Source organism: Neophocaena asiaeorientalis, unplaced genomic scaffold, assembly GCF_003031525.2.
Source record: "Neophocaena asiaeorientalis asiaeorientalis breed wild unplaced genomic scaffold, Neophocaena_asiaeorientalis_V1.1 scaffold65, whole genome shotgun sequence".
NCBI classification, from domain to species: Eukaryota; Metazoa; Chordata; class Mammalia; order Artiodactyla; family Phocoenidae; genus Neophocaena; species Neophocaena asiaeorientalis.
Window position 1 is genome coordinate 1033710 of NW_020173215.1, and position 21276 is coordinate 1054985.

The 21276-nt window shown below is 33.8% G+C and overlaps 1 protein-coding gene across 1 annotated transcript in view; it reads right to left on the minus strand.

Moving 5' to 3' along the window:
* The window catches only part of BBS7 (Bardet-Biedl syndrome 7), a 38811-nt gene that overhangs the window by 2204 nt on the left and 15331 nt on the right, over positions 1-21276 (minus strand). Inside the window, exons 9-18 of the mRNA XM_024745214.1 lie at positions 17283-17367; positions 16439-16541; positions 14599-14791; positions 13301-13375; positions 10255-10320; positions 5870-6009; positions 3699-3863; positions 598-707; positions 376-479; positions 101-224 (exon numbers count right to left, since the gene is read on the minus strand). Coding sequence (XP_024600982.1) covers positions 101-224; positions 376-479; positions 598-707; positions 3699-3863; positions 5870-6009; positions 10255-10320; positions 13301-13375; positions 14599-14791; positions 16439-16541; positions 17283-17367 — 1165 coding nt within the window. The remainder of the gene's footprint in view (positions 1-100; positions 225-375; positions 480-597; positions 708-3698; positions 3864-5869; positions 6010-10254; positions 10321-13300; positions 13376-14598; positions 14792-16438; positions 16542-17282; positions 17368-21276) is intronic.

Below are 21276 nucleotides of genomic sequence, written 5' to 3' on the forward strand. Positions count from 1 at the left end.
TCTTTGCCTGTCTCCTTCTGCCCAGCTTCTCTCATGTGATCCTTTGCAAACAGCCAGTAGAAAAGAAATATGACAAGGTATTCTAGAATAGTTCACTAACCGTAGAGTCTTTCAAGATGTGCAGGTTGCTTTTTGTATTCTTCCTGTAGGTGATCTGCCTCTTCTAGGATACAGCGATATTCTGGTATCAGAAAGTTTGTGTTTCCCTCATGAACCTGCAATTCCTTATTTAAAATTAAAAACAGAAGCACTTAATGTTCAAAATTTAATCCAGTGTAAAGTGGGTTTAAAGTGGAAAACTTTAAGGTCTTTACAATTTTAGAAATCCCATCACAATAAAATAATGATCATAAGTCCCGTGACACAAATACTTACTTTTAAAGCATCAATTAATTGCACTTTCTTAGCCAAAAGCAACTGGTACTCCAGTTTTGGGTGGATTAGCTTTAATGTGTGTTTGACTGATACTTCATTTATCTCTAGAAGAAGTTAAGTCAGGCACAATTAGATAAGTCACTTTGATCAGGAACATTCTTATTGTAACAACAACCCCCCCCCCAAAACAGAAAGAATGATTCTTTTTTTTTTTTTTTTTACCGTATAATATGTTGAGGTTAATTTTCCTTTTTGTAGCTTCTTTAGAGAGCACATCTTTTAGGATGGATATAGTAGAAATGTTGTCAGATTTAAAAACTCCTTCACCTTTTCTATAAAATTAATATTTTTAAAAGAACAGCTTTAGAAGGAAATACATCCAATAAATATGTCCAGTAAATACATATTTTGTGAATAGGACCTTGTGTTTAGACTTCATTTAATTTTAGATTTCTTTATATACACATCTCATTATTAATGTAAAACATATTTAAACATGTAACCTTTTACTGTTGTAGCAATTCAAGTTCTAAACATACTTATAAAACTGAATAAAAGATGTTAGACACATGCCTCCGAAAGATACGACAATTTATATAAGTTCTTCATTTAAAACACCTTTTTTTCATTTTCACTAATAAAATTTCCAATAGCTAACCCCTTATGTATATAAAATGGATTTAGAATTGCTTGCTTTCACATAAGTTTTTTTTTATGTAATCACATAAATTACAGCACGACTATATGCTTCATCCTTAAAAGAAAGCTAATATCAAACCTAAGAGTAACAACTTCTGTTCTTCCATGCCCAGCATCCACTGCCACTTCTTATGTTCACAGTACCCTTCTTTTTCTTTATGGAACCCCTCCTTCTCTCTCTCTCTTTCTCTCTCACCCTTTTCAATCCATATAGTTTCATTGGCACTGGCCCCAACCCCATTTCTGGGACTTCAGGAGGAAGTTTTCAGCAGCGTATTCCATACCCCTGAGCACAGTGGTTCACGACTCAACGATGATACTCAATCCTGGGACTTTTATTGAAACTAGTGGGAAAGAAAGGCTATGGTAGCTGAAAAGATATAAAGCTGGATGGAGCTGTCGGTGGCCACCATGGCACTACAGAGGAAAGCCAAGAGAAGACAAAAACAGAGCTGAGCAATGGAAAGGGATAAAGTCTTGACAATATCAGTTAAGCCATTGATCCAGTTATGCTTGAAGCAGACCACTGCTAGTCTTTTAAGTTATATGAGCTAATAAATTCCTTTTATTTGGTTAAGCTTGCTTACGTTTGGTTCCTTTTTATGATGACCAAAATTTTCCTAATTAATATATACCATCTTTTACATATTCAGTGTTGCCTTTTTATTTGCTTTTATATTGACTGCTGTAGGCAAATGCTAATTCTTTTTTTCTAGAAAGATGAATAATACACACTTATTTTGATCCCAATTATGTGTTAGAAATCATGAGATTTTTTTTCACTAGTCTTCAATTTTAATTAATAATATTTAACATTAAATACTTATGCAGTACCTGGCACTGTGGAATGACTCACGTGGTTTATCTTCCTTTAAGCATCACAATTCAGTGAAGTAAGTGCTACTATTTCTATTCGTCAGAAAAGAAACTGAAACCCAGAAAGTTAAGTAATGTAGCTAAGAGCAAATAGCTGGTGAGTCACAGAGCCAGATTCAAACCTAAGTATGTCTGTCTCCAAAGTACATGCTTCTATACTTCTTCCATATATATGTATTTTATGGAACAAAAAACCTTTATTGAGTACCACTATGTTCAAAGCCATGTGTTAGATACTTGGAGGATACATACAAAGTTAATTAAGAAATAAACTCTGCCCAGAGCTTACAATCTGATTTACAGACAAGCTTACATAAAAATTATTATATACTTCAAAAAAATAACAATAAAAACCTAAGGCAGGTAAGAATAAAATGTTATGGGAACAGAGAAGAGAATCAAGGAAGACTTAAAAAATGTACCTATTGAGTTGGGCCTTGAAGAATAAGTAGAGTTTTGACTATTAAGGAAAGAATATTTAAAGACACAGAATGGTAAAAAGCAAAGGTATGCTATTATAAAAATATGTAGTATGCCAGGGGCCTGTCAAATTGTCTGCTATGATTAAAACGTGAGGTTCGCTGTGGTACTTCAAAACTGAAGTCATGATTCCAGGTTTACACAGGTAAGATCCCCTGGAGAGTACAGTGAAACACCCCCATAGAACTGATGCTAAAACCAGTTAGATTTCTGGAGAGTTCTTGGTCCCAAAGGCTATATTCAGAGGTAAAATTATGTGTTCACTGTTGTTTCCAGAACCTAGCATGGTAAAGTCTCAGCTAGGAAGCAGAAAGTAGAATACCTCAGTAAACTGCTTAGGGAGAGAAGCTTTAAGAGACAGAGACAGAGAGAAGATAAGAAACCTCCTCCCCTCCAAACAAACAAAATAAAAAAACAAAAGATCAAACAAACAAAAACAACCTACAGATGTGAGAGGATGAGAATGCAAAAACCTTGAAGAAATATGAGGGTACAAGCTCAAAGCAGAGGTAGAGAAAACAGCCTTACCCAACACATTCAGAAAAAGAACAAAGGAGAAGGAAATTTTAGCCTCTACTATATTCAGAAACAGAAATTATGGGAGCCTATGGGAGATGAGTAGGGAGTGACAGTGAAGGGGGCAGGAGGGCAACTGGGAGCTTGAGAAGAGTGTCAAGGAATAATGACCTTCACCTCAATGTGGTCACTTCAAAAGCCTGCATGTTCTAAGCTCTCAAGTTCTTGAGCCATTTCCTATTTTTGCATAAAGAAATTCAATGGTAATTCTTCTTGTAATTCTTACTGGAATTAGGATAAATGTTCAAATCAATTTGGGAAGGACTTGCATGTTTACATTGTCTTCATATTGATAACTATAGAATATATTACTCCATTAAATCAAGTCTTTAATGTCAATAAAATTCTAAAGTTTTCTTCATGAAGTTCTATGTATTTCTAATAAAGAATATTCTTACAGATTTTATATGAACATTTTGTTATTGTTATCACTGCTCTGAAAGAATCTTTTTAAACAATTTATTCTCTAACTGGTTATGGCTGAGAATTGGAAAGGTATTGCTCTTTCATATTCACCTTTAGTCAATCATTTTTTAAACTCATTAATTCCATTTGTTTTTCAAAGATTCTCTTAAACAGTATAGTTTTTTAATCATATTATTCGCAAATTATTACTGCCTTAAAACTTATGAAAATTTAGAAGTTCCATTTATGTAAAAAACACTTGCGAGCCAGGAATAAGTTTTATTTACCTGTAGGTACTTTCAAGTTGTGTATCCAGGAAGGTGTTCTGAAAGTAAAATGTCACACATTCTCCTGCTGGAGGTTTTTCAGGAACTTCAGGCAGGCAAAAAACCACCCAGGAGTGAAGTTCAGCAAAACTGAACTGGCCTGTCAAAGTCAGTGTATTCATGGGTCTGCAATTAAATAGCAGAGGTACACATATTTGTCTGGGAATACACAGAGGTATTATATGTACTCAACACATTAAAAAACAGAATTTTGCAACAGTAGTTACAAATAGAAAAGTAGCCATTTAATTTTTCTCGATTTATCTTACCCATCAGAGAAACATTTTGATTTCAAGGAAAAAAAAAAGAATGCTTACCTATACCTGTACTTTTAATATTCAGTTAAGTGACATAAATAGCTTGTTTTCATTATAACATGCCTTCACAAATACAATTCAGTTTACTCAGGTAAATTCCATTTTTTAAAAGTCCATCTAGTATTTATATTATAGGAACTACAAAACATAAGAATCTCCGAAAGGAAAAAATCGGCATAATGTGAAGACAAAGAATTGGGCTTTTAAGTAAGATGGACATGGGTTTGAAACACTAGCTGCACGCCACTGGTAAAGTTAGGGAATGATACCTTCTATTTTGCAGGGATATGGAATTAACTTTCTATCTGCAAATTACACATACACACAAAAGGTTGTAAAATAAATCAAATAAATTTAAAATAAATCAAATGGACAAAGAATTAAGAAAATGCACATTTATGGAATTAAAGGTACAGAAAGAATTTTCAGAGAATACAGAATAGAAAGGACTTTTGAGATTGCCACACCAACTCTATTTGCAGATGAGAGAACTAAAGCCCAGAGCTTAAATTATTTTCCCGAAGTCATGTAGGAACAGATATCAGGCTATAATCTGAGTCTCCTGAGTCCCAGTTTGCTGCTCTTTCCAGAACACCACACTATACCTCCTTTAACAACTCTGACTTTTAAGCAGGAAGACACCCTCAGAGAATCCATTCTCTTTAATGTTTTCCCAAAACCTTCCTTAGGAACTTTTCTCCTTACATCTTATTTAAATTACATACCTTTAAAATTACAAGCTGCAATAGAAAAAAACATAGGCTTTGGCCTCAAATCTTCACTCTGTTTCTCATATCAACAAGTTACTTACTTTTCCAAACATTACTACTTGTTTTGCCGTAAGACTTAAATGGTAACACTTCTAAGCACTGAGCACAATGCATGGCACAGAGCAAGTATTCACTAATTGTTCATTTCTTTCTCTTCTTCATTTAAGGCCATGGTCTCTCATTTTCAGAAAAGAAAGTGAAAAACTATAACCAGGAGGATGATTAAGTTGGAATGGAAGTTAGAAATAATAGGGACTATCACAACTAATTGCTCCTGAGGTGAAGTAGAAAGGAAATATAATGTTTGAGGCTAACACAATAAGGTCCTGTTTACAGAGAACTCAAATGCTAAACAGTATTTTCTCACGATAGATGTTTGAGACAGAGAACTATTACTCTACTGATTTCAGAATGGTAAATATATGCGAAAGATAGGAAAGTCCAGCTCAAATCAGCCTCTAAAAGAAGACAAAGACTCTTACGTCTATTAGAAATAATACAGGTATCCCCTGCTTTTTGAAAGTTCACTTTATGCCACTTTGTTTTTACAAAAGGCCTACACGAGTGCCCATTTTCGGTAACCAAGAGAAATCCAAAGAGGATTTTTGCTTTTACCAAAAAAGGTGAAAAGCAAAAACAGCCTCAGCATTTGTTCTGCAGCGGCTGTTACCGAAGCAGCAAGTACCCCAGCAGCACTGAGAGCGGCCCCGCCGAGTTCCTTCTCCAGGAACTACACTCATCAGGCCACATAGCTTTGAACTGTCTGTGAGCATCTGTGCTTTATCCCAATTTATTTTGAGCACCCATCATCAAGATGTGTCCTACAGTAACTGCTTCTTCGCTTTATGCTATTTTGGCTTATGAAAGGTTTCATAGCAACATGCTACTTTCAGATAGCGGGGGAAACCTGTACACAGCATTTAAATATTTATTTAATTTTTTAAAGGTACAACTAGCTACCAGAATTTACACTACTAAAATAAAAAGCAACTTTATCTGCATAATGTAATATCCTAAAAATAAACTTCTCCCTCCTTTGTCCTACCTGTCATGATCAATAAAGTGAGTTCTTTGATGGAGTGAAAGGGGTTTGATAAGGTACTGGCGGACCTGACATGTTTTGGGTTGAATTCTTGGAGTCACATATGCTTGAAGTGTGCCATACTGGCCTTCAATTGAGCGAATCTGAACACAAAAGAGGAAAGAAAATAAGAATAATCTGGCAACATAAAGGCTATCTTTAAAATGTTCAACACAAGCAAGCAGGCACTCAGACCATAATCTCTTCTGTAATATTGTGAAGGAAATAAGGACATTCTATGAAACAAGAACTTTTTACCTCTACCGTAAAAGAAAATTTTAAAAGATTTTGGAAATCAAAAGCAAAATTAATCCATCTATGAAAGTCATCCCCACCACATATTTTTAGGTCTGTCATTCCAAAAGACAGACATTCTCACACACCACCCTATCACATCTAAAAGTGTAGGTGTATAATATATTGTGTAAGATTCACATAAAAAATGGTTAAAATTTAGACATTTTTGTTGAAGGGATAAGTGGGTCAATAACTAATACTTCATTTTCTCAGAAATAAGGGTATTATAGCATATGGCTATTGCTATAAATATCTACTGACAGAAAAAAAAATGTTTCCAAGAACTTAATTCTTGACTTTCTATGAAAATAGAGAAGCATACTCACAATTTACTTATGACATATTTGGATTAGGAAATTATTTTTAAGCTATTTTGAATATGGCTAGTTGGATATCCTGAGAATTTAAAACACTTACAGAAAACCCTAATTCATGAAATTATGAAGACCTAATTTTAGGAGTTAGAAAGCAGTCAAGTTTCTCCCTCCTGTCCCTTTCAGCTCTTCTCTGTTCCAATTCATGAAGTAGATTGTAGTACCTCTTGTATTACAAAGGCAGCTTCTCTAATCTAACTGATACATCAGCTCATACTTTTCCTGGCATGTGAGGGGGGGAAAAAATCAATGTTTTACCTAAATGGGAAACATAAATTAAAGTTTAAAGCAAGATTTTTTGCAAATTTTATACTGAAAATATTGTTCTAAATGGGAAGAGAGAAAAGATAAGGAAAAGAATAAAAATACAGAAGGAAAATAAAAAATCGATCTGATAAAGCTATATTTTAGGGTTTCTTTTTAAAGGGTAAGCTTACACTGGCACATAAATTTTTCCACAATAAGTTCACAATTAGTACAACACGGGGAATATAGCCAATATTTTATAATAACTGTAAATGCAGTATCAACTTTAAAAAAAGAATATAATTGTTCATAATATTAAGAAAAGTCATAATGCTTTCTCTGATTGTATACTTCATATTCATTTTTTAAAAATCCACACAATGAAGAAAAATTAGGATTAACATATAAGTAATCTGAAATCCTACCACCCAGAGATGATCATTATTGCTATATTGATAGTCAACCTTTCTTTCATACATCTCTCTATGCAGATGTACAAAAATAAATGCATAACTTCACATGACTAAATTCTATTTATATCATAGACATCTTTGTTTTTATTTCTAATAACCAGATTTTTCCCTTATCTCTGCCTCTCCTAATACCATCACCTCCTTCCCACTCCCATCCCACCCATACCTTCCCCCTATTGTATGACCTATCATATCAGAGAGGTATGTTTCTTTTTATACATTTCTTCATATTATAGATAATATATATATATATACATATGTAGGACTTTTATCTGCATTTTGTGTTTTTCATGGAATTTGCTCCATGTTAACAGGAATTGACCAACTCATTCTTTATTGCAGCTCTGCAATATTCTATGAAATGGATAAACAGCTATTTATTCAAACATTAAATTACTGAGTGTTCACTTTGGTTCAACTTTTCTGCCTCTACAAACAATGCTGCAGTTAATTATATACATATCTGTGTGTACAATACTGTGATTTTATTGCTATGAAATAGATTCCAACAAATGGGATTATAGCCTATTTTACCAAAGTAGCAGTAAGAATTTTTATTTCCTTCAGCTATGATTGAGAGTGTCCTTTTCCTCATCCTGCCACCTGGTAATTCTGCTTTTTCAAAATTTCTGCCAATCTGTTAGACAAGCGGAAACTGATTTTTGTTATTTTGAGTTTCCCTAACTGATAATGAGGTAGAATATGTCCTTTTAATATTTGTTAGCTATTTTGATTCCCTCTTCTGTGAACTGCCTATCCACATTGGCCTATTTTCCTAATTGGGTAGTCTTTTTTTTTTAAGGAACAAGATTCTTTCTTTCTTTGGCTGCGTTGGGTCTTAGTTGTATGCGGGATGTTTCATTGCAGTGTGTGGGCTCAGAAGTTGTGGTGTGTGGGCTCTCTAGTTGTGGCATGTGGGCTCCAGAGTGCATGGCCTCAGTAGTTGCAGCACGCGGGCTCTCTAACTGTGGCACACAGGCTCAGTAGTTGTGGTGCACGGCCCTAGTTGCCCCGTGGCATGTGGGATCTTAGTTCCCCAAACAGGGATTGAATCCGCGTCCCCTGCATTGGAAGGTGGATTCTTAACTACTGGACCACCCTGGGTAGTCTTTTTAAACAACTTATAGGCAGTCTTCATATTCTGATATTTACCCATTATCTGGAAGACAGCTTCTTTTTGAAAATAACTAGGTACTTAATTCATCTGAATTTATCTTTTATAATATATGGCATAAGAATCCACTTAATATTCTTCCAGATAGATGCCAGTTGTACCAATAGCAATTTTTATTTTTTTAATTTATTAATTTATCTTTGGCTGCATTGGGTCTTAGTTGCTGTGGGTCTAACCACTGTGCCACCAGGGAAGTCCCACCAAAAGCAATTTTTAAATAAAAATAGTAATTTAATAGAATTTTCCCTATCTAAAAACGCTGTGCATTAAATTCCCATAAATATGTGCTGGGCTATATTTCTAAACTTTATTTTGTTGTGTGACCTATTTATTTAGGCCTTGTAAATACCCCACATTATTTTTATTATAGTAGCTTTATAGTACATTTTACCATAGGGCAAGATAAGTTCCACCTTTTCTCCTTTTTCATAGTTTTGTTGGCTCTTTTCAGGCATTTACTCTTTCCTCTGAACTTTAAAGTTATTGTATCCAATTTTTAAAAAGAACATAGGTTTTTAATATTTTTAGGCCTACTTCCTAATTTATTGGCACAATCTAGCTCAGTGAATGTAATCTAAATGTTTAATTAGGTTACATAAATATGCTGAAGTATATTCCTTTAGAACTTATACCAGTTTTCAATTTTTCCTTCAAAATACATGAAAGGGGACTTATACAGATGAAAATAAATTGTTTAGAAAAAAATTACATTTTAACTGGAACTTCCTTAACCAGATATGAAAAAGTTATTGTGCAATAGCATCTCTCTTGAAAAAAGCATACTCTGCGTTTCAGAACATCAGGAAAAAGTTATAGTGCTTAATTTTTGGGTCATAAACATATCAAAAATAAAATTTTTTTTTAAATTTCACACTAAAAATTAAATAACTAAAATAAACTTGTATGCTACAATCAGTATTTAATTATAAAGTGATTATGTTAGTAAACTGCAAAAGGAAACTTCAAAGATTTTCCCTGGAATAGTTGGTAATGACATCACTGGAATGCAATCAGAAAAATCCAGATAATAGGAAAATATAGGGCAAATGCTCAGATACTTCAATAACCAAATTACCTTATTTGGACCATGATTGGATCAAACAAACTAAAAAAAACACTACACTAAACATTTGATAATACTAAGGAATTATTATTATTTTTCTTAGGTGTGACAACAGTATTGTGGTTATATTTTTAAAAAGAGTTCTTATCATTTAAGTGGAGATATGTATATGCATAACAGATTCACTTTGCTGTACACCTGAAACTAACACAACATTGTAAATCAACTATACCCCAATAAAAAATTTTTTAAAAATACAAATTTTACATAATCACTTAGAAAAAAGAGTTCTTATCTTTTAAGCATATGTATTGAAATATTTACTAATAAAATTATAAAGTATCTTGTATTTGCTTCAAAATAATTTAGAATGGAGAGTGACAGCATAAACAGGATTGTCATGAGTTGATCATCGCTGAAACTGGAATCGTTACTTTTATGTATGCTTGAAACTTTCCATAATAGAAAATTATAAAAAATATTTCCAGTTAGAGGAAATTTAGGATTGGTAATTTTAGAGAACGTGACTGGTTGAGTGCTAACAGAAAAGAGAGTGGTTTGGGCTGAATTAAAACCTAATAGGTCATTCAAAAGACATTATTCCAAAATGCTCATTTCAGGGAGAAATTTAATGCAAAGAAATGATATCATATGTTGCAAGATTTACCAAGGAAAAAAGAAAGTTCAAACTTTCAAGTAAAAGTAATCTCAAACAGTTTTACCTTGAGTTCCAGCCTCGTGGTATTTGCCTGGCACCGATAAGTGGCGAGAAGAAAGTTGTCATTTGACTAGGAAGAATTCAAAGTTGAGGAAAAGGATGAATCTATGTTTTTAACAATAACAACAGCACCAACAGTAATAATAATATTTATTTTTACTGAGCACCCATCATTTGGGTGGGACCATGCTATGAGCTTTATGCTTATTCCTACAAACAACCCTATGTGGTAAGTTTTAACAGATGAAGAAATTGAGGTTTGAAGGGTTAGGTAAATTTCCTAATTGCCAGTAAGTAATAACACTGGTATTCAAATTCGTATCTTTAAGACTCTAAAGCTCAGTGCTCTTTCCATATTAAATCTCTCCAGTAACACTTTAAAATATTAATTGTTCTCCCAAAAATTTAACTGGCAGTGCAAACTCCTAATGTTTGTATTATAAAGGTAAAAACATCAATGTTCAGTGTTGAATGTATTTGATTTTCACACATACTTATAGACAACTGAGAAATATCTCATCTATGCATTCCCAGCAAATAGCATAGTGTCAGGTAGACTGTAGGCATTCAACACGTTTGTTGAACAAAATTGGAGAGGTTACTTCAAGTATGATAACTTCTTAAAATTGAATAATAAACTACTAAAAACAGAAGAGTATATCTGTGTGCATGAATTGCAAAATCAGACAAAGCAACGTGAACTATTTGATATGAAATTTTCAGGCACTGCTATTTCCCTATTTTTAATAAATACTGAAGAAATAAAAAGAATGCTAATGTTAAAAAGAAAATTCAAATGTTTTAATTTCAAATCATTTAAACTCAGCAAACACAGACGATCAGTCAACTTAAAAATAAATATACTTGTGTGTAATTAAAAACAAATGTTATATATTTAAGTATTCATGGATAAAATTATATATACTAATTAAAGGCGATAAAATGTCTGGAATTTGGTTTGGGATGGGGAGGGACAGGGTAAAGAGCATAAAACAAGACTGGCCATATGTTAAAGTTAGTGATGAGTATATGGAGGTTATTTCAGTATTCTTTCTCCTTCTGTATATACTTGAAATCTCCATAAGATTTGTTTTTTAAGCCATCATTCTAGAAAATAGGTTTTAAATTAGTATGAAATACTCATTTCAAAGAATCCTGCAGTGATATAAACAGGTTAATCTTTCACTGTAACTTAGGAATTAAAGATCTGAAGTTCATACTAACTTGATTTTTTAAATGATCATAAAAATGTAGGCCTTAATCCTTTTGTTTTATTCTCAAACAGGGATGACAAAGCACATATGATAAATAATACAACTGCCATAAAATCTCTTATCAAAAAAAAAGCTTTACTCTGAAATTAGTTTGAAAATTATTCCCTAATATAACTATCAACTTTGTTCTTTATCTACTCTTGTTATCCTTCTTTTTTTTTTTTTTTTTTGCGGTACACGGGCCTCTCACTGTTGTGGCCTCTCCCGCCGTGGAGCACAGGCTCCGGACGCGCAGGCTAAGCGGCCATGGCTCACGGGCCCAGCCGCTCTGTGGCATGTGGGATCCTCCCAGACTGGGGCACGAATCCGTGTCCCCTGCATTGGCAGGTGGACTCTCAACCACTGCGCTACCAGGGAAGCCCTATCTTTCCCTTTTTAATGCCAACTCCAGTCACCATTTCCTGCTCTGGCTTGCCTTCTCCCATGCAGCTGCTCCAGACCTTCTCTGAACCCTAACTTCTCTTCAGGAGCCACACCTAAGCTCTGAGACTGCTAGTCAGCCAGTACCATGCAGAAAGAAGTGATACAGTAAGCACGTCCATAAGCTCTGATATGGTCTCATCCCAGGTACTTTGCACACAGTAAGTGTTCAATAAATGTCTGTTGAATGAAGGTTAAGCAAGAGTCAACAAGAAAAAGTGAGGAAAGACAGGCAGATGGAACAGATCATGTTTAAATGTAGGAATGTGTGAAGCTGTATAGCATTTTCAAGAAATTTTAAGAACTTCAGTTTGGCAGAAATCATGTGCATGGGAGGGAAGGTAGCAGCTGGTGAGAGATTAAGTTGGAGATGTAATCAAGAGCTGAATTACAGAAAGTTTTTTATGCTACAGTGAGGAATCTTGACCTACATGCAGCTCAGGAAATAGAATCTTTAAAAGGTTTTGAGAAAAGGAATGACACGGGGATGTTTGTCTTTTAGGAAGGCCTCTCTGGTGGCAGTGCACAGCATAGCCTGGAGGTGACAAGCAATACTGGAGGCACAGAAACTGGCAGACGAGGAGTTCAAGCAAAAGCATTATGAGGGCCTGGAAGGTTAACAGAAGTGCAAATGAAGCAGAGTAGACGTAGAAGAGCAAGGAGGTGGAAATGACAAAAATTAGTGACTACAGCAGCACCCCCCCTTATCTGTGGTTTCGCTTTTCAGGTTTTCAGTTACCCACAGTCGACTGTGGTCTGAAAATATTAAACAGAAAATTCCAGAACTAAGCAATTCATAAGTTTTAAATTGCACACCGTTCTGAGTAGTGTGATGAGAACTTGTGACATCCCATTCCATCCTGTCTGGGACATGAATCATCCCATATTCATGCTGTATATGCTACCCGCCCGCTAGTCACTTAGGAACCATCTCAGTTATCACATAGACCAACCTTCATGGTATTGCAGTGCTTGTGTCAAATAACCCATGTTTTACTTAATAACAGCTCCAAAGTGCAAAAATAGTGATGCTGAAAGAAACACCGTAACATACAGAGGTTCTGTACTATTCTGATTTCAGGCATCCATTGGGGATCTTGGAATGTATCTCCAGCAGAAAAAGAGGGAACTACTGTAACTGGATTTAACAGATCAGAGACAGGAAGGAATTTAGGACAACAATCCAGTTTCTGGATTTTCTGAGGATAGGGAAAGAGAGTAGAAGCAGATTTTGAGGGAAGGGTTATGAAAGGAAATACAGAAGAAACATCAAACACTAGTAGCATTCACAGGCTTTATACAAAATGGCATAATGGAAATGAAAGCATCTGAAGAATTTTTTATATTTTTACTCACCTCAGAATCACAGCTGCTAAAGCTGACAACAGCAGAATTTTTATCCACATCTAGTAAATCTATTGGAACATCACTCTACAGTCAATATTAAAAAAAAAAAAAAAAGGTTTAGATGAAAAACTAAAAATTCTCACAACACATATTTTCTCTAAGGGTTCTCCTTAGCTCTAGTTTACATTTGTCTCTAAATTTGACAGTATGAACTCTCTTAACTTGTATTTGATAATATGCACTTCTAGAAAATAAATATGATAAAGAATAAGAGTTATATTACAATGACCTATTTTTTTCTAATTTGGATTAATCAGATCACAGAATTTCATCTCTCATCGCTCTCTTTAAAGTATACTCTTCCTACTTTTTTTTGTCAGTGCTAAAAATGTTACCATGGGCTGCAAATAATCATATGACCATTCTTACTATATCAGTTCATTTTTATCATTTCTTACTTCACCTGTAACACAGAAAGGGGATAATTTTTGGTCTCCTCCAGAGAGGTAGCTTCTAGGACAATGCTGTTGCACTGTGTTCTGTGTGAATGGTGCTTCTGGAGTTGTTCAATGCAGTAGCCCTTGAGCTAGCATTACCTGAGAGACATTTCTGCCTCTAAGTTTTAATTAATAATCTGATCTCTCCCCCACATCTTTTAAAACTTTGTCTTCTTCCTCTTTATTCTTTTCTCATTTTCTGATGTGTTTTCCATCTTGCTTATTTTCCATTCATCCTACTATCATCCTTTTCCATTCCCTGAATATCTTCCAATTTAAAGAAAAAATAATTGTTAGGCACCCATACTCCAATGTAAAATAAAAATTTTTAAAAAACTAATAATAAAAAAAGAAAAAAGAATTAAGTACACTGATAAATGGAGTTATACATTATTATCCCTAAGTTTCACCTTTTGAGATTATCTACCTAGAAACTGATGGCTAATGACCAGGCTGTATTATTTTAGTAGTTGGAGCTTAAAAAAGGTTCTAATAAGGATATAAAATACTGGAGTTTTCTAAGTCACATCTGTTAAGATTCTCCTAAAGGCTAACCAGAGAACAAATCTTTAATGTCCTTTCTAGGTCTTCCTAAAACTTAAGTCCATTGGTCTTTTGTTTAATATGTACGGGATAAATAAAAAATAAAGACATAATTTAAATAATCTATGAGCCAACTGATTAGCTAATGGAAGATTAAGATAAACATTTAAAATCACCGTTTAAAAGTGTTCAATAATAATTAGTACATATGACTTGTTTGCAAAATAGATCCAGCCATAAAACAAAGAAATTAGACATTTCGCTTACCTGTATTAAGACATTATCTATCGCCGTCTGAACCTCTAAGATAAGGCTGTAGCTGGCATCATCTTTATTTAATGTAAACTTGTCATTTACACTAAATGAAGGTACTGCTGATTTTGCTTTGCTTGATTGAGAAGACTGTTGATATTTCTCTCTTTCCTGTAGTACCTTATATTGCAGATGTTCCAACTCACTCCTAGAGGAAAATATATACAAATTTGTCACCTAAGTGACATAAACATTTGAGATCCTTAGAATATTTACAAAAGTCTGAGACACTTACTGCTGCAAAATGCATTTTTATTGGTTGAGTTAGAACTATAACACTAATAGGAACAAAATTTTTACTTCTATGACTGACCTAATGGTTCCACATTATTTATCTCTGATCTAAAAATTAAAACATCTACTCAGCCCCACACCAGCAATATTAATAAAGCATTGTAAGAATCAAGGCAGGCTGCAAATAATCAATCCTAATACATGAATCTGGTTACAGTCACATATAGCACTAATCAGAAAAGAAACTGATTGTTCTGGGGTAGAGGAACATATTAGATTTAATAAGAAGAAACAGAACGTGTGAAATCAGTAAACATGTACCTTTCAGTAAGACATTAGGGGCAATAGACAAAATAAGAAGGCTGCTGAGTATGAATATATTGGAGACCACAAGGATAATCACGAGCCAGAGGTACCTGAAGTTCTACCAAGTGTTGGAGATTGAACTGTGCAGGCATTGCTTAGAGCTGCTCCAGTTAAAGAGAGAGGAAATGAAGTAAATAGTAACTAGGGTAGAAAAACATGAGGTTTAGCTACTAGCCCCAAGTTAGGGGGAAAAGTCTGGGAAGGCGCTTGGAAGGGATTTGTGCACTAAAGAACAGAAAAGATTCATTCGCCCAAGAAATATTTACTGAGTGACTCTGTGTACTTAGGATCCGGGTGCTGAATGAACAAAATAGACGTAAGCTTCTCGTGAACGTACATTCCAGTGGAATCAGGAGGGGGCTGACTTGGTTATAAACAGGAGGTATTGTACTGAGGACATGAGATAGTAGTTCATTAACTCTCCTTGGTGTCCTTGCTGCATGAACATTAGAGCTTTCTCTCTTGGTGACTTTGGTGAACTGGTTTGTGGTGAACCGGTGGTGTGGCTTTAGTGAACAAGTACTTGTGGCATTTGGTTGCCTCAAAAACTTCTGTAGCCATCAACTACCACCAAAAAAGGATCAGCCCTCACTCCTGAGGGCTGAGGTCTGAAGGGCTAGGGTAAGGAGAATAGTCATTAAAAGTTTCAGTGACTCCCACTTCTTCATTGTATGCAGCAATTTTCCTTGAGGCCATTTTCACAGGATTTAAACTGAACAGGTCATGAAAGCAATCCCTGTGTCTAAGAGAGTCAACATTACTCATTTCCAGTAAGAAAACTTATAAGCCAAAGTTACAGACTCAGAAGGGTCCACAAGAGCAGTAAACATTAGAATTAATAAGGAATAGAGCCATCTGTGTTGATTTCTTTCTAATGTCTATGAAAACAAACAAACAAACAAAAAAACACTGTAACTGCTTATAATAAACGAATGAAAAAATACAATTCTTGAGCTAAGAAAAAAATCAACATAGAATAAAACGTATAAAAAGTGTATTTCTAACTCCAAAATATTAATCAGCACTTACTGCTAATTTTCTCAAACTGATAAGCTTTTATTTAAAAAGGTCATAAACTAATTAAATGTATAATTCCTTCCAATAAAATATACTACATTTATAAATAAGTAAAAAACAACAATCACACACTTTATGAAATGAAAAAGGAAAGAAGCAAACAAAAATCCAAAATTACCGTAATGAAGAAATTTTATTCTGCATCTCCTGATTAATTTTTAGTTCTTCTCCTGGTCCACTTTCCCTATGAATAGGCTCTGTTGTCAGACCTGTAACCCAGCCTGCAGAGATGAATTACAATCGTGCACCATTAAGTGCTGCTAGTGTTAAAAGAAACCCAAGATACATGCCCCCGTGTCCACCAACATCAGCCGCGCTTAGTCTTGGACTTATTCCTTTTCAAACAACAAGGCAAAACAAAACACAGAAGAAATCAAGCTAGAAGATATTCAAACCATATAGAAATGACTTTGGATACCATTTTTGTTTTGCCTGAAATACTGTAATACTACGATTAAGGAAATCTTTCACTTCTTAATTTGAAGTTTTAGTTTTCAAGTATGGAATAAGTCAACACATTCTAGGCAAATGCAAAACATAGCTGATGAATAAAAGTTGTCTTTCAAAAATTATTTTCATGGAAAGTTAAACTCTCATATAACTATTGTGAGAATACAAAAATGACCTACTCAAAAGCAAGCAAGTTTTATAAGAAATGTACACAGTAACAAAACAAACTAAATTTCAGTAAATATTCTTTTTAAACCAAAGGATATCATTTAATTTTCAAAGATGCTAGAGATATACTAAGTACTTTTAAAAAGTATTATTCAAATATTAACTGTTTTATAAATCAATACACCTACTCCTTCCTTTCTTATTTTTTAACCATTAGAGCTTTTAATGCTGTAAGAGTGACTTACTAATAAACATTTTAAAAAGTAATCATCAAAAGCAATTTATTAAATTTATATTTTTTATTATCGATTCTTTCTTTAACTAGCTATTACCATTTACCTTACCTGAATATGTGGATACCACGATTTCATCATAGCCATCTTTCCCTACACAACCACCCTGGATAGATGTGACACTCTCAGACAACGTCTAAAATAAATTTAAGATCAAGCACGTCATTAATAAAATTTCACAGATATGTGAAATAATAAGCCACAAAATTTATTTTCCTGTCTCCCAACATTCAACATATATTTATTGAATACTTATTATGTGTAGACACTGAGATTGGAAAGGTGAAAATCCTGCACAAATGGCTGAAAATTCCAGTGCTTTTTAATTTGGGGGAAGAAGATTGAAAATGATTCATATATTTGTGTGTATCACTCAGCTACAGTAGTCATCTAATGAGCAAAATCATTTGTTTATATAAAGAAATAAGTTTTTTTAAAAAAATGACATAAGCGGGAATTCCCTGGCAGTCCTGTAGTTAGGACTCCATGCTTCCACTGCAGGGGACCTGGGTTCCATCCCTTGTCAGGAAACTAGGATCCTACAAGCCATGTGGCCAAAAAAAAAAAAAATTACATAAGCAAAACTCTCAATACATTTAGTTTATTACCTGAATTCCACAGACCACCTCTCATGTGTTTTCTCCAAATAGTTTTTTAGAAGAATAAAGAAGATGCTAGCTTACATGGAACCTTTAGACAATTTGCTACTATGGAGAGAAACCAAGTTTTTCAGATGCTTCAGGGTTTATATCTCTTTTAAGCAATACTTCCCAAACTTGTCTGACAATAATCATTTGGGTGAGTCAACTAGGAATCTGTATTTTTAACAAGCACTCTAGGTCAGTGGCTTTCAAGCTATTTGGAAAGCAAGCAATAAGTTTCATATTGCAATCTGGTATAATTCACACATGAACATATACAACAACAGATATAACTTAAAAGGTTTGTGTTGTACTCTGATATATTCTAATCTATTCTCTTTCATTTAAAAAAAATGTGTTGGCAACCCATTAATGAGTTTAATTAATTAATTAAACTAATTAAATTAATTTCATTAATGACCAGTAGCTCTGCCAGGTAATTATTATCAGGCAAGGCCCAGAACCATTGTCCTAAAGGAGAAGGTACAGGGAATGGACACCAGCATTAAAAATGCTAGTTCTCTTCATTCTCCCTGTAAGAGGCAAACCTCTGAGCTATTCTGAAAATCAGGCTATCTTAGCTGTTCCTGAGCTAATTGCCTGAGAGATTCAAGTGACAAAGGTTTGATTATACATTTGCATGAAGTTAGGTTCATAGGTGCATTTTTTTTTGGCCACACTGCACATCTTGCAGGAATCTTAGCTCCCCGACCAGGGATGGAACCCGTGCCCACTGCAAGGGAAGTGCAGAATCCTAACCACTGGACCACCAGGGAATTCCCCAACAAGTGCATTTTTAACAAGTGTCCCAGTGGATTTCATATACACTAGAATTCTTCAAACTTTTTTGTTCATGTTCTCGCTAAAGTTAATTCTGAAAAAACAAACAAACAAAACTACATCCATCCATTGCTGTGTACATTTTTAAACTGACTTTCAGATTTTCATCACCACTTTAAATAGTTACAAAGAATGTAATATCTGGAAGTTTTAGAGATTATAATTTTAAAATAAAACTGTCACATAATCACATCCCAATCATACCCAATGAATCTAAATATCAAGACAAATTTATATACACAATTGACTTAAAAATGAAAAAACAAATCCTTCTTTCACAGCTGGAAATTTTACATTGTTCCCTAAACTTCTATTTTCACTCCACTTCCCCCACATATATTTATCTTAATGTAATATACTCATATGCTTGAAATTATTTTATATTTCTCTGCAACCAAGAAAAAATAGAATTTTTTTATCTTCTGATTAAAAAGCTCTAAGAATTAGAAATTTCTATTGTCCTAATTATTAGTATTTCACAATTGATGGACAAATATATGTTTTATATTTTTAAATAATAACTAACCACTAAAACAAAATTCTATAGGAAATGTATCTCATGAGACAATGGGACATTTTTTCCTTCTAAATTATTCATGTACCACAATGAGTATTAATTATATATTGGTAGAATAAGACTGAGTTCAACATCAGTCCTATTCCTTTTTTTCATTTTCATAGATAGAAGCACTAATTGAGCTTAGTACCATAAAGATATTGATGAGACTAAAAGAAATTTTGTTGTAGAAAGTTCACTCTATTGTTTAAATATCTTCCAAGTTACATACCTAAAATCATCTGATCTACCACTGAAAATGTTTAATGATGTATCATCTGACACCTTGATTAGGTCCTCCTTCTATTTATTGAAAGCAAAACACTGGAAACCAGCTGACTACAGAAGAATGTTTTACAGAGTCAAAAGAGTCACACACATTCGCACTTTCTGAGTGGTTTATTGAGTGACTATTAATTATAACTTACTCTTTCACTCACTTAGAAGTACCTTATTTAACCTAATGTACTCAGAAAAAGTTATAAAAATTTAAAAAACTGTTATTTTCTACATGTTTTTTGTCAATACAACATTTTAATGAAATTCATTTATCTTATGTACTTCAAGTACCTTTTTATAAAAGTCTTGGAGTTGTAGATTTAGTTAATTCAACTTACACCTTAAAAAAAACAGTCATAGAACCATAACACAGGAGATCATAGACAACATAGTATAGACATGCTTTATGTAAGTAACAACAAGGAATGCCAATTAGGAGAACGCACAAGAAAAGACCTTGGTCACTGCTCAAAATATTGGTGAATAAATATATATTTATAAGTTTAAATTACAATGTGATGTTTAAGGTATGTACATATTGTCTTTTTATGATCTGCTCCTTAACATTTTTGGTTAACCAACCATCAGTCCAGACTATGTCAGATAAGAGGACTTCTCCTGATTAGGAAAACAATAAAGAGAGTGACGTCATGAATCAAGATGAGACAGCATATTCACAGCCTTAACACAACATGGAAGCAGTACCTCTATCATCAGACAAACAGAAGAAAGATTGGGAAGACAGGAATTCTTAGTGCTACACCTGGCAGAGGGGAGAGATGCTATGTCATTACTGGGGTTTGGAATAGAAGTCAAAGAGGAAACTTGGGGTCTAAATAGGAAAGTTTCTCAGGGGTTGATGAGAATAAAATGGGAGATCACCAACACAGGATTATTATGTACTTTTAAGCCTAAAGTATTATTTGCATCATTAGCAAGGTAACTTTTGGCACCAAAGAAAGATGAACAAGTACAAAATAAATCCAGAAAATAAGTTGTATAATGTTTTTATCCCCATATTATCTATATAATAATACACTTTATCTATGTACCAAAACATCTGTTATTTACTGATATACAATTAAAGTAGGTACTGGGAGAAATTTACCACTATTAGAGAAATTAGACAAAGAAAGAAAAGTTCATACTGAGTTGTGGTTTTTTGTTGCTGTCATTAAACAGCCTCAATACATCATGCATGAGGCAGGATGGGAAAACCCTGAACAGGAGAACACCACTTTATGAAAATGAAAGATTCAGTTTATGCCAGAATGCTTCTCCGTGTGACTCTGCACCTTGGGATAAACAAGCTTAATTACACTTAAAATTTGTGAACTAAAAATTACTCTTATCTAGTATTTCTTCTCATACTGTGGATCTTGGGTGGCGAGAAGTGAAATTGCTACTGTTCCCTCTCTGCTTAAGGATATTTTTGATATTGTCTTAACAATACGAAGTTTATTCCTAAAACCTGATTACTTTAAAACAACACAATCTCATTTATGCTACCTAAACATATAAATGTTACTCCTGTAATCTATTATGCATCATAGAAACTAAGGTAATACATATAATAATTTGGATATACAGTATTTAGAAATCAAATAAAAAAGTAATTTATTGTTCAGCTTGAGGGCAATAGTCATTTATTCAAACATAAGAGTAGTCTAGAGAAGATTTTGATAATGTCAAAGCAGAGATATTTTAAGCCAAACATAATATATATATA